Genomic DNA, 14,072 nt, shown 5'->3' on the forward strand with positions numbered 1-14,072 from the left:
AATTTGTATGAGTATTTTGGTGGGGTTTTTTCATTGCTGGTGAAACAATTGTATCCTGACTCTATTTTACACAATCAGAGTTCAAATAAATCTATAGAAATGATTTTTCTAGGATGTTACAGTGTACTAAGTAGCCAAAACTAACAATGAAAATGAGCAAAAAAAAAAACCAAGAAACAAGATCCTTAAATGTAATCTGCATTTGTCAGGGTGCCACTGTAGTTAAATGTCTCTACCTCCTCCCTCTTTGCTAAAAGGCTAATTCCGATCAATAATTCTTATGCACCTGACCGTAAGTTTGCTTGTTGTATCGGAAAACTTAAGTTTGGAACTGCATGTGTGTTGGGGGCGGGGGTAGAGCAAGAGCACTTATGCTGCTCTTTGAAACATGATTTTCAAATTGTCAGAAATTGTAGACGGGGGGAGGGGAAAAGACCTGGTATCTTTTTCTTTGCACATCAACCTTCCATATTATATACACGTGTCGACAGAAGCATGCTAGTATTGTCCTACCTACCAGATGTACTATTATCATTGGTTAGGAATGTGTTCTCATGTGATTCCTACTTTATACATGGCAACTGATGCAGCAGCATTCTGTCAGGAGCTGTCATTGAGGATCAATGCTTAGTGTTACGCAGCAGGATGCTGCTGTATCTCAGTGGGTGTCCTCCTGCTATGCTTTGATTATATTTGTTGTAGAGAAAAAACATGGTCGTGCTTACAGGGTGTTCATCTGTCACCTCCTCTGTGGAAGACATTTCATACTCTCTTAATTTGTTCCCATTTCTTTATAAAATGTGATATGTTGTTTAAAAAAATACACCAGCTTTTTCAAAGATTCCTTCAGTGTAATCAGATTATAAAGGGGTTATGGGACAGTTTGTCTCTGCTTCTAATTGGGTGGCTTAAAGACTATCATTAAATCTCTGAGGAGAAGCTGACTGAACATCCATAGAATTTAAAGTCTGATGGCAGTTGTGGTTCAAAAATGTTGTTCTGGACCAGGTGCAGGGTCATCTGAGGAGACGCTCTGGCAAACGCCAAGGTAACGGGAAGGACATTGTACTCTTTGTTGTTTGTTGTAGCCCCAGTAGTTGGAATAACTAAAGTTCCTAGAAAAAATATTTAATTAGATGAGCTGGTAATATATTCATGTTTACGTGGGACTAATATCTTGTGATGAGGAGGTGGGAAAGAAGGGGAGGGTATTTCGATAGGTTTCTATAATATTCAGAAAAGAAAAGGAGTACTTGTGGCACCTTAGAGACTAACCAATTTATTAGAGCATAAGCTTTCATGAGCTACAGCTCACTTCATCAGATGCATTCCGACGAAGTGAGCTGTAGCTCACGAAAGCTTATGCTCAAATAATTTTGTTAGTCTCTAAGGTGCCACAAGTACTCCTTTTCTTTTCTGAATACTAACACGACTGCTACTCTGGAACATATAATATTCAGAGACAGCCTGCCCACAGATAATCCTTCATCTGAGAGCACTGCTAAAAAGATAAGGGGTAAATATTGTGAAGGAAAAAATATGGGAGCTATGTTGGGCTTTTAGCTGATGCATTTATTTAAAAATATTCCCTCAAAATGCTCCATGGTAAGTAGTTTAGAGAGTGTGCCTGTTTTCTGTTTGAAAAGATCACCCCCTAAGTTAATTATTATTGCCTCTCACTGGATGAATTTTTTAGAATCGTGTTTTCACACTGATACTCTGTTAACACACCTGCAGGTATGAACGAATACATACTAGAAGACCTTATCATGTGGATGCGGCTAACAAATACGCTCTAGATGATGATCTAGTAAATCTAGAGGTTCTAAATGAGGTACTGTACCATTCAGGCATCAGTTTCTCAGCCCTGACCATTACATCACATGTATTGCTTGCTTCTGCTTTATAGGTTTTATTCTAACAGTGTCATCATGTCACAAAATTAATTGTTCATAGTCTTGGCATAAAAGAATAACTGTTCCACACGTGATTCTGATCTGCTATCACAAGTTCATTTATATTCTACTCAGTGATATAAAAGCAGTTTCAGTAAAACCTAAAACACAGAAGAACTGAATGATGGATGATGCTAGTTTAAATTATTTTCTATTTGCAAGAAAATTGAAGCTTAGCCTCAAAAACCAGGATTAGAATTATTTTTCTTCAAAACCAATAATGTATTTAAAAGAATGTCCCAGCTACAGATAATAAAGACTCTATTATGAAAAGAGTGATAAACTCATACGTATAATCTTCAAGTTTTAATACACCACATGTGTGCAGAGAACCTGTTAATTTTAGCTTGGGGGAACCTTAACTTGTATTCCAACAGGAACAACATATAATATAAAAATGTGCTGGGTTCCCATATAAAACAATTTTATGGAGTAATACCTGAAAAATTGTGATCTTGTTTTATGTTCCTTTTTGTTCTATGATGAACTCATGAGCATGAAGAATCAAATTACTAAAATTAAGTGACAGTTTACATGCAAGTTTGGCAATGAAACCCCCCCAAATCCGATAACCTCTATGGCCATTTACTGCATTAAAGTGTTTGCTTCTCTGACAGGCATAACAGCATAAACTAATAAAAAAATAGGGTTATTGTTTTTAATTTGGTTTTGTTGCAATACTGTAAAGAGAGATGCATGACGTTTTGAAAATATTGGTTTGGTTTTGTGAGGTCAGTGGTTGACATAAATGACAAATAACATTTAAGATAATCAGTTATTACTCAGTGTTCTCAATATATTTACAATGAATTTTGCTATCTGGAAAAATATTTCTTAACTGTCAAATGTTTTATAATCCTAGGATACAATTATCCATCAACTTCAGAAGCGTTATGCTGATCTACAAATTTATACTTATGTTGGAGACATTTTAATAGCCTTAAACCCCTTCCAGAATCTCAGCATATATTCTCCACAGGTAAGAGGAACAACAAGATGAGGACAATACCTGCTGTATATTGTAAAATTGAAGATGCACAAGAAAGAAAAGGCTTGTAAATGGTTAGGAGTCTTGGTCACTGAAAACCACAAAAATATATTTAAAATAAAACTTACAAAATTTCTTTAAATCATTATTCTGTGGAGAACATCTCTATCGAGCTTATGTGCCCTTCCCCATCACCAAAGTATCTGAGCCCTCACAATCTTTAATATATTTACCCACACAACACCCTATGGGGGAGCAGTACTATTATCCCCATTTGACAAATAGGGAGCTGAGGCACAGACAGACAAAGTGACTTGCTCAAGATCACAGAGAAAGTCGGCGGCACATAAGGGAATTGAACCGTCTTCCCAGGCTAGCATCCTAATCACCAGACCATCCTTCCTGACATCCCTGATTACACAGGGTGAAATTTTTATTTTGACAGATTTCTTTTTCATTTAGTTTTCCACGCTTTACCATGGTGTGAAGCGGTCATCAAATCCCCCCCACATATTTGCCTCTGCCGATGCTGCTTACCAGGGCATGGTAACTTTCAGCAAGGATCAGGTAAGAACGAGTTCATCTCGTTTTATACTTAACATTGGTCATAGAATGCTGTATTACTTAGGTTACGTTTAGTATTCTGTCACTGATCTTTGTGAAACCTTCTGTTCCAGAGTATGTATGTATAGAAGAAAAAATGGAACAGCATTCCAATCAGTTTTAGGACTACTGAAAAGGTCATGGTACAGTAGTAGACACTATAAGGTTGAATACTCAGTCAGTGTAAATCAGCGTAGCTCCATTGATTCCAGATAACACCAGCTGACGATCTTTGCCCTATGGGCCTGATTCTGTACTATCTTGCATCTAGTACACTCATTTACAACTGTGCAAAATGTGTGTAAAATGCTGCCATATCAGTGGCATTTTGCACTTAGCTCGCATAGGTGCAAGACAATGGAGAATCAGTCCCTGTGACTACAAGTCACAGAAAATACAAACCATTAACTATGGGATCACTCATTTTCATGGTAAAATATAATAAAGAGAGTTCTAACATAAATTTAATGAGGACGCAAAACAATTATATGGCAATGATTTTAATGAGAATGGAAATATAGTGTACAGAAACTGGATTCCTTCTTACAATATTTTCAAGATTGTAATTCTTGTATTCCTTTTCACATGATGCACTATGCATAGATATGGGTATTGGGGAATAATAATTATTTTATTTATAAAATCCTCTGTGACATGCATACTGCACATTAGTTCATAGTAAATACTTCTAAAGAAGGTTTAAAAACACAATAAAATAATACAATAAAACCGTATTCAGAATACACCAGACAAAGATGAATATAGATGAACCCTGCACATGAAAAAGGAGAAAGAGGGTTGACAGTTTATTGGGTTTTGGGGAGTGCAGGTACGAAGGGTCCATTAGATGTAGCTATTAGTTATGTAACTCTTGAGGGGTTTTGCTAAGAAACTAGTATCTGTGTAGAATAAATGGGACGAGGGGATTTGTTGAAGTTAAGAAGCAAGTTCATCATTTTGAAATCAGCCCATCAGGTTTATTTTGTAAATCTTAATTTTTTCAAGTGCCTTATATATGATTACAAACTAATTTTGCCTTGTGGATCCATATCCTTGAGCTTAGGTAGCTAACTATTTATAGGCATCTTGGTATACTGTCAGCATAGCTAATTTACTGTTTACTGTTTCCAAAAGACTACTGTACAAGTAATCTTTGAGCCTAGGACTCCCAGGGTTGGTTGATCCAATCAATAAAATCTGTGGCTACGGATCTGTTAGTTCTGACACCAGGTATGGGAGGAATGCAGATCTTCTCTTCTGGGTTCCTCTCATAAACAGAAACACATTTGTTTGTCTGACTTCTTTAGAAGCCCAGGATGCTGTGCCAGCTCAGGGATTAGCACTGTGTGTAGGGTGTTCCCTGTACATGGTACCAAACACTGAGGATTTTTTTTTAAGTGGAAGATCAGGCTTTTAGGGCATGGCTACACTTCCAGATGAAGAGCGCTTTGAATTAAACCAGCCTTCGTAGAGCACAGTAGGTAAAGCGCTGCAGTCTGTCCACACTGACAGCTTGAAGCACACTGGCATGGCCACATTTGCGGCACTTGCAGTGGCATGGGAGTGGTGCATTATGGGCAGTTATCCCAGCATACAAGTGGCTGCAACATGCTTTTCAAATGGGGGGTGGGGTGGGTGGAGTGTGATAGGGAGTGTGTTGTGTCTATGTGGGGGGAGAGAGAGTGGATTTTGGGGGGGCTGAGAGCATGTCAGCATGCTGTCTTGTAAATTCAGACAGCAGCAGACCCCCCTCACCTCCCTGCCTCTCTCTCTCACACACAGCATTCCACACTAATGGTTGCTTTGTCTCAGAGCAGATAAGCAGCTGGCTGTCAGTAAAGGAGCTTTCAAAGGGCATTTCCACATTCCTCCAGCTGATTCCAAATAATGACAAGAGTGGCCACTTGACTTAAGGAGATTATGGGACGTTTCCGGAGGCTGATCAGAGCTCAGTAAAGCAACACCTCGTTCACACTGGTGCTGCGGTGCTCCAGCAGGGGCGCAGCAAATGTTATTCCACTCGCCAAGGTGCAGTACCAGCAGCGCTGTAGCTGCGGAGTCAGAGCGCTCTATGTGCCTTGCCAGTGTGGACGGGTAGTGAGCTAGTGCGCCCGGGGCGCCTTTATTGTGCTGTAACTCACAAGCGTAGCCAAGCCCTGAGACTGTACGTTTGGTAGAATGGTACTTTCCCAGTAAAAGAGTCCATGTTTCAAATAGTGTCATAGCATTGGGCTCTATGGATCTTATTCTCTCCATAAATGTATAAGCACCCAGAGATTATGATGATGCACCTTTTATCGATCAAAAGAGTGAAGAAACAAACATACTTGTGACTCTTACTGATATACAGAGAGTTGACTCTGAAGATGTCTTGGTATATATTCAAAACAATGTAAAAGTAGCAGTTGAACATCTGAGTTGATCAGCTTTATGGTGAACAATGCATTTACAACTTTGTTTTGTGTATCAGTGCATTATCATCAGTGGAGAAAGTGGTGCTGGAAAGACTGAAAGCGCCCACCTGATTGTCCAGCATTTGACATTCCTGGGAAAGGTATTTATAGCCAGCCAGGTAGCCCAGTGAGCATTGCATTTTAAACCATCTTTGCTGAAAAAAGCCCTGATGCATTTATTTCTAGCTTGTTGAAAATACTGAAAATTGAGCAGTACAGACTGGGGACTTTGTTATTAATTTGGATCTGATATTTTACACTGAAGAGACCATGGCCTAGTGATTAATTATTAACATAAAGAATATGCTAGTTTTAAGATCAGCTCCTGCGAAGGCTTATGCACGTGCTTAACTCTATGCACATGAGTTGTCCCATTAAAGTCAGTGAGAGTACTCACATGCACCATTGTTTGCAGAATTGGGACCTTAGGGTCTGATCCTTCTTTGCCATTGACTTCAATGTATAAACGATCAAGCCCATAATGATTAGTGCCTCTGGTTATCTACAGTGCTTATGACCTAGGTCCATTATTCAGACTATAAGGATCAGTGCCAGAATGAAATTGGGAAGGGCCTGCTGCAGCAAACACTTGTGCACATATTTAACTTTAAGCATATGAATAATGCCATGGAAGTCACGGCACTTTGAAAACTCAAGTGCTTAAAGTTAAACATATGTATAAATGCTGGCTGGATCAGAGCCTAAATGCTATTTATTGTCTGATATTTTATTTTGTTAAATTTTATTTTGTTAAAATAAAATATATGGAGCCTCCTAAGGCACATAAATTGCAAAGAGGGGGAAAATCCAATATCTTCACACCTGCTAGAGACTTTGTTTTCCCCTTCAATATGTGGGTGTGTTGTATCGGTAACTAGGTCAATTCACATGTGCCAGTAGCTGAAGATGCTGGACACCTGATAATGCACACTATGTTTCTGAGGCTGGGAAGAAGCCTGGAGTAAGCATTCTTTTGGGGCATTCCTTCTGACCTGTGTCTATTCTGTCAAGGCCAATAACCGCACTCTGCGTGAGAAGATTCTTCAAGTGAACCCTCTGGTTGAAGCGTTTGGGAACGCCTGCACTGCAATCAATGACAACTCAAGTCGTTTTGGAAAATACCTGGAAATGCTGTTTACACCAACAGGAGCTGTAATGGGGGCAAAAATTTCTGAATATCTACTTGAAAAATCCAGAGTCATAAAGCAGGCTGTGTAGGTTAATAATACTATGTCCTTTCAAATCTAGTCTACCTTTTTTGGGGTTTGTGTTTCCAGAACAGTTTTTACTTTTCAAAAAACACTTTTCAATGAAATGTTGTTCTAACTCCCTGGCTGGAAGTACAGTTAGTTTCATTCTTCTGGGCTGGAGACCAATACCACTCCATTGTTTGGTTAAGGATGCTCTGTATAGTATATTGTTTCTCCCAGAGCCTATTTCCTATAAACATATCATTGTACCTTTGTGCTCAACCTCCAACAACTTATAAAGGGAAGGAGTGGAGCCTGATCTTGGCTCATTGCCACCATCTAGTTGGGCTGGGTTTTGTGTGTTTAACAGATAAGATGGAAGAGCTTTTCATTGGGCTTTTGCTGCTTCTGGGAGCTTTGCCATTGACTTCAATGAGCATAGGATCAATCCCTCTTCCATTAACTTGACAGTGTACAGCATAGTGCAAACATGTAGATGCAGATATACCTGTAAGCTTTAAAATAATACATTTTTTTTTCCAGAGGAGAAAAAAACTTCCATATATTTTACTATATTTATGCTGGTCTTTTTCATCAGAAGAAACTTTCTGAGTATAGACTTCCTGAAAAAAAGCCTCCTCGGTAACTATCACTAATTTGTTTTTAATGCGGTTGTAATTGGCTATTGATCGGGGCTTGCTTTCAGTGTGGTGCTTTAAAATCTCTCTCAATCTTTTTCTATCCCTTACGGATCTTTCTTAATCCTCCCAAGTACAGAAGTGGATGGACAATAAGGAATTACATTATTATTTTGTTTGAGGACTCGCAGCATTTATAATAAGAGGGAAAAAAGCCATCTCATCATTATCTAGATTTTCATTCCTTCTTTCAGGTCTTCTCTATCCCTAGAAATGAATGGCTGTGAATGTAGAGCTTTATGGCAATACTGAAGGAGCAACTCAAAATATATTGGTTTAAATTTATGTTACTCTTTGCATATTAGGGAAAATTCTACTTGAATGCATTAGTAGTTCCATTAAAGTAAATGGAATTGCACTGTCTTATTTCAGGGCTGAATCGTGTTCGTTAACTTTGAGTTACTAATTTCATTTGCTATCCGTCTCTTTATTGGAAAACTATAATGTTGGGAAAACATTTTAATTTGTGCTGAAGGAACAAAAACTAATAGAAAGAAAATAATCCAAAACTTTTTGATTAGCATAACAATATTTATTTGGTTAAAAAACATTGCAATAAGTGGTCTGCTGCATTACTGATGCAATGCTATTGAACATCTGTTAACACAGCATTTTAATTATGCCACTTTATTTAGGTATATTGATAACGAAACTGGAAGAGTAATGCAAGATATTATTACTAAAGACTCATATGGAAGACAATTTGAAGCAATTCAACATTGCTTTAGGATCATAGGATTCACTGATGAGGTAAGAGATTAATCATGAACTAGCTACCAAAGCATTATTGACCTTATTTTTAAAAACCACCTCCAACGCTTCCTGTGCAAATAGTGGCATTTGTTGTCTAAATATATCATTATTCCACAGAATCTCACTTTTGTAATTGTGTGTACAAAACTGCACCCACAGAACTGGAGGACAGACTGAGGCTTCAGTTTTACTGAGGCAAGCTCCATTCTATCCCCTTCACATTTCCATTTCTATCTCACTTTTCCACTTCAGAGGGAGTTTGCCTGAATAAAGAGAGAGTAAAAACTGAACTGGGCAAGTAAAAACCTCAGAATGACCCAATGGGCTTTACACACACACTCCCTATCTTATTTTTAAACAGACCACATTTGGGGGCTACAACTAACTAATTGTGTCTTGCTAAGGTAGTTCTTGTCTCGTTTTGCAGGAAGTGCATTCAGTTTACAAAATTCTGGCTGGAATCTTGAATACAGGAAACATTGAGTTTGCTGCCATTTCCTCACAACACCAAACTGATAAAAGTGAAGTTCCCAATGCAGAGGCCTTAGATAATGGTATATATGTTTTTAATATTGTCAGTTCTATAAATGCAGCTTGATTGCATTTGTAAGAATCTCTAACTGATGGGTATCAGGTCGGTAGTGCTGGCAATTTTTGTTCTCCAGTCACAGCCATCTTTCCTGTCTGTTATCTTCCAGCTGCTGCACTGCTCAGTATTGGTTCAGAAGAGCTCCAAGAAGCTCTAACCTCTCACTGTGTTGTAACACGAGGAGAGACTATTATCCGAACAAACACTGTGGACAAAGCCGCTGATGTGCGAGATGCCATGTCTAAAGCACTTTATGGCCGACTCTTCAGCTGGATTGTAAATCGCATTAATACACTGCTGCAGCCAGATAAAAATATATGGCAAGTTACATATTGCTGACGTGTGTGATGGGATCATCCCTTTTTGTAGTTTTGATTTTGCTGGAGGAATATTGTGTTTATTTGAAAAAGACCTCAAAATGGCCTTCATGCTGTGATCCTGAATTCTGTTTCCAGGACATTAACTCCATCCTTTTCAAAGAGCTCACTGGGATTTGGCTACTGAAATCAATGGGAATTGTGTGGTTAAAATCTCAGGCAAGTCTTTGAAAAGAGCCTGTGTATCTGGTAAGCATGAAAATCATACCAGATGCCCATAGATAACCAATTACAGTAGACTGGATACATTAAACACAAGTATTGTTCTATGTGGTCCTTCCAATTCTCAAGTAGTATTAAACTAGTGATAAAATATAAATATAAATGATTACAGAACAGCTACTTCATGAATATATTTTTGACATTCTAATGCAAGCTGTTAAAACCAGCTGTCAAAACATTTAATTATGAAAACTTAAATGCCAATTTGCATTATGGAAATGTTTACACTGTGCCATCTTATTCCTTTCCTGGAACAAAGACAGATACTCAGACCCCGTTCTAGCTGCTTTGCACTTCTCAAGGAGCAACTGGGTATTCCCAAGCATAAGTGAATCCCTCAGGTGGTGTAAAGCTGGCATAGGTGCTTTGATTTTGTTGGCTCCCCCCACATTTTCCATGGAGAGGATATGTTGGAAGTGGGGGAAGGCATGGAGAGGATATATCGGGGGCAGGGTTGCAGCAATGTGTCTTCATGGGACAGCTGCTGGTGGTGTAAATTAGAGCAGCCCTTAGGCAGCTTTGAGTTATGCTGGGGGCTGTTTCATTTCCTGTAGTGCCAGAATTGGGAAAGTGGAAAGGTGTCTTATATTTCTCTTTCCTTTGTCTCCTCATAACTGTGCGGTACATGAGGTCAACACTGTAAAGGATGCAGACTTCAGTCTGAGACTGCCTGTCTGTCTGTCTTAGGCAGGGTCAAAGTAATGGGAAATGGCGGGAGCACAGCTCCCCCTCTTCTGTCAACAGCAGAAAGGAGAGGGAGAACAGGAGAGGGAGAACAGGAGAGGGAAAACTCCTCCTCTTCCATAGCCAGTGCATGAGAGCTCCTCTTTCTTTCTCAATCTACTTTAGCATGGCTATCTAGGTTGCCCACCGAAGAGTCTACACAGCCCTCTTCTACCTGAGGAGGCTGTCAAATAGTTTTCTGTTGAGATCTGCTTGCTGAAACCATTCCCTTAATACCTCTGAAGAGGTGCTGCTTGGAATCAGTACTTCCCAATGATTTCTCTCTTCCTCCTCCCAAAACCTTAGCAGAACTTGTGTAATGCAAGAATCTCAGAGTTGAAAAGGAGTTGGGTGACCAGATGTCCTGATTTTATAGCGACTTTCCTGATATTCAGGTCTTTGTCTAATATAGTTGCCTATTACCCTCCACGCCCTGTTCTGATTTTTCATACTTGCTATCTGGTCACCCTAAAAAGGAGTGTAGTAATGACTATAAACAAATGCACAAACTGTGTTTGATTTATACAGGCTGTCTCTCTTCCTTTTGTGGTGGATTGAATTAATGATAGTATCTGATCTTGAATATCCTGTTTCTTTTGATTTATCCTGGGTTTTGCCCCATGTTGGATTTTGTGTGTCTTTTCTACATAGCAATGCTGAAAGCCGTATGCATGTTGGGATACTGGATATCTTTGGATTTGAGAACTTCACAAGAAATTCCTTTGAACAGCTGTGCATAAACATTGCGAATGAACAAATCCAGTTTTATTTCAATCAGCACATCTTTGCACTTGAACAGGTAAATTGGGCTGCTGTGATTGTAAGCTAGATTCAGGAGTTCTGTCTATCTATCTATCTGTCTGTCCAATATAGTACTCCTGAATCTCTCTCTTTATAATAATTTATTTCTAATACAAGACTGTGGCTGAACAATATACCCTACTGTGAGGGATACAGGTACTAATTTAGGGACAGAGCTACGTAGCTCTTAAAAACTTTACTAAAAGACTTTTTGCCATTGGGAAGTGTGTTGTGACCCTTGTTGCATTTTTGAAAGAAAAACTAGCTTTATGTAATTTTTATGGATTGTATTACAAATTAATAAAAAGACAAACCTAAAGAAACTTTTTCCTAAAAATAGCTATTAGACTTTTACTAAACTAAGAATTAAAGAGAACAGTTATCAAATCAAAATTATAATTGAGTTAATAAATCAACATATTGACAATAATATGGAATGAAATCAGCAATTGACCAAATCACTGGATAAACACAATCAGGATTTAAATCATGAAGTTAGCATAGTGCATGATCAAGTCTTATACATATTTAAGCCTGGAAAGCTAAGGGGATGTAATTTACTTTTCAGATCTCTGAAGCAGCTAGATTCCTTCAACATTTCCATTGACTGAGTGGTTGACTTTTTCCCTGATTAATTTAGCTCTACTGTGATACAGAATGATTAACAACCTATAATTTCCCTTGTTAGTGCAGAACAAAAGGGTAACACAAAATGATTTAAGATATGATTTACTTAGAAATTGGATACACATGTGCTATGTGTTTAATATTTTCTCTCTCTCTCTCTCTCTTTCACATCTAAAAGGTATTAACACAAAAAATAATGAATACGGGAAGTAGGTGCCTCTACCAATCCACAAAATAGGAAAAATAATAAAAGGTTTTTAAAAAGAAAAATGTTTTAACGGTGCTTCTGCTTGCTGGGTTTCAGATTTTCAAAGTAAAAATTGTAATTCAGGGGATCAGGTGACATCATCTCTAGTTGGTGTTTTATGCTGGCCGGCAGGCTGCCTCTGGGCATTTGGCTAGTCAGCTGACATAGCCTGAAGTGATCTTGGTCTGTCTCTTCTTTTTTATGGGAAAGGGGGTTGGGAGAGTGCAGCAGCCCTTCTTGGTGTTGTGGTGGCCTGGGAGAATCACCTGTGATTACTTAGATCTTTAAGGTTGTGATTCTAGTTCACTCCACCCCATGCCACATCCTGGGAAATCTTCCAAGCAAATCCAGGGATCATAGACCTCCAATCCAGGTTGAGGGTAGGTGAGTTTGACCTTTTGTCAGTCTGGAAAGTCCCATCTCTTACTAGCAGTTCTATAACAACCTAAGTCACCAAACCAAAGAAAGAAATATGGTCTAGAGTGATTGAAGACTTAATTAAGTTAATATTATTTCTTACTTCACTCCTACTTCCACCCATTCATATTTCCATTCCCTTAGCAGATCTTAAAATATTCTGGGCTTTTTACTGGCATAGAATTAGGCCACTGACAATTCTATGGCTTGTTCATATGGTCATCTCTAAGAAAAAGCGCTGTCACTTTCTGTTAATACAAATCTTACTTAAGCTAAAGAAAAATTAAGAGTTTACAGAACAAGAAAATGGAAGTTTAGAGACTAGACCTCACTCAGACCCATTTCCCACATGATATTGTGACCTAGCTGCCACACAATTGTTGTGAGCTTTGTAGGAAATTAAACGTTATGCGGTGCTATAAACAAGAAAGAAGTTTTGTGCCAGAAATGTCCTGATGGTAATTTTCCCATGGTCAATTCAGTATTAACTGTGTTTATGACTTTGTAGATGGAATATCAGAATGAGGGCATTGATGCTACTACAGTGGAGTATGAGGACAATCGTCCACTTCTAGATATGTTCCTCCAGAAACCAATGGGAGTACTTTCTCTACTTGACGAAGAAAGTCGATTTCCCCAGGCGACAGACCTGACGTTAGTTGGTAAGAATAATAATTAAAAAAACCCTGAAGAATGATTGATACACATTTGAGTGAGAGTCATGCCATCTTATAGTATTTTTGCTAGTCTACATAACCACTGAGTCTGTGGCATTAGCAATGGATTGTGAAGGCTTCTGAAAATTCTGCTATGATGTCACCAATATTCAGACATGAATAAATGGATTTTTATTTACTTAAGTATTTATTTTCTCTCTTTTTGCTCAGGTGCTCACTTCTTCAACTATTTTGCTAGTTCCTAATTGTTTTTATATGGTTAATGTTATTTTATGGTTTAAATATTAAGACCTATCTAAATAGGGCTTATTATCATCTACAGGATTTGCAAATATTAAATAATCGTTACAATGCTGCTGTGTGTTAGGTACTTTAAGGATTCTTATTCTCATTTAAAAAGATGGGAAACTGAAGCACAGAAAGGAAGAGAGACATGCCCGAGACCATACATTGAGTTAGTAGTAGTGACAAGGGTAGAATTCAGATCTTCCTGGCTTTTAACATTATTACCCCATTACACACCACTGTTTTATTACTGATTACCTCATCATAAGGAGAAAGTGTGTGTGTGACTTTGCTGTACCATCTGCTTAGATAGTTCCTTAACTTGATGATTATTTCATGAACATTTTAATAAATCTTGTTGCCAACTTTAAAATGCGTGCAGCCAATATTAAAATATGATCCTATTTTTATTTACTTAGGGTGGAATTCTCCTCTCTGATCAGCAACACAGAGCTCCGATTGCTGTC

The 14,072-nt window shown here is 38.3% G+C and overlaps 1 protein-coding gene across 1 annotated transcript in view; it reads left to right on the top strand.

Annotated features, from left to right (window-relative positions):
• The window catches only part of MYO3B (myosin IIIB), a 334,888-nt gene that overhangs the window by 135,343 nt on the left and 185,473 nt on the right, over positions 1-14,072 (top strand). Inside the window, exons 10-20 of the mRNA XM_084643361.1 lie at positions 1,738-1,834; positions 2,818-2,934; positions 3,406-3,510; positions 6,017-6,100; positions 7,011-7,213; positions 7,733-7,831; positions 8,523-8,637; positions 9,068-9,194; positions 9,339-9,549; positions 11,203-11,350; positions 13,152-13,305. Of these exons, the coding sequence (XP_084499487.1) occupies positions 1,738-1,834; positions 2,818-2,934; positions 3,406-3,510; positions 6,017-6,100; positions 7,011-7,213; positions 7,733-7,831; positions 8,523-8,637; positions 9,068-9,194; positions 9,339-9,549; positions 11,203-11,350; positions 13,152-13,305 (1,460 nt within the window). The remainder of the gene's footprint in view (positions 1-1,737; positions 1,835-2,817; positions 2,935-3,405; positions 3,511-6,016; positions 6,101-7,010; positions 7,214-7,732; positions 7,832-8,522; positions 8,638-9,067; positions 9,195-9,338; positions 9,550-11,202; positions 11,351-13,151; positions 13,306-14,072) is intronic.

This window comes from Lepidochelys olivacea (genome assembly GCF_965140295.1).
Source record: "Lepidochelys olivacea isolate rLepOli2 genome assembly, chromosome: 11".
NCBI lineage: Eukaryota > Metazoa > Chordata > Testudines > Cheloniidae > Lepidochelys > Lepidochelys olivacea.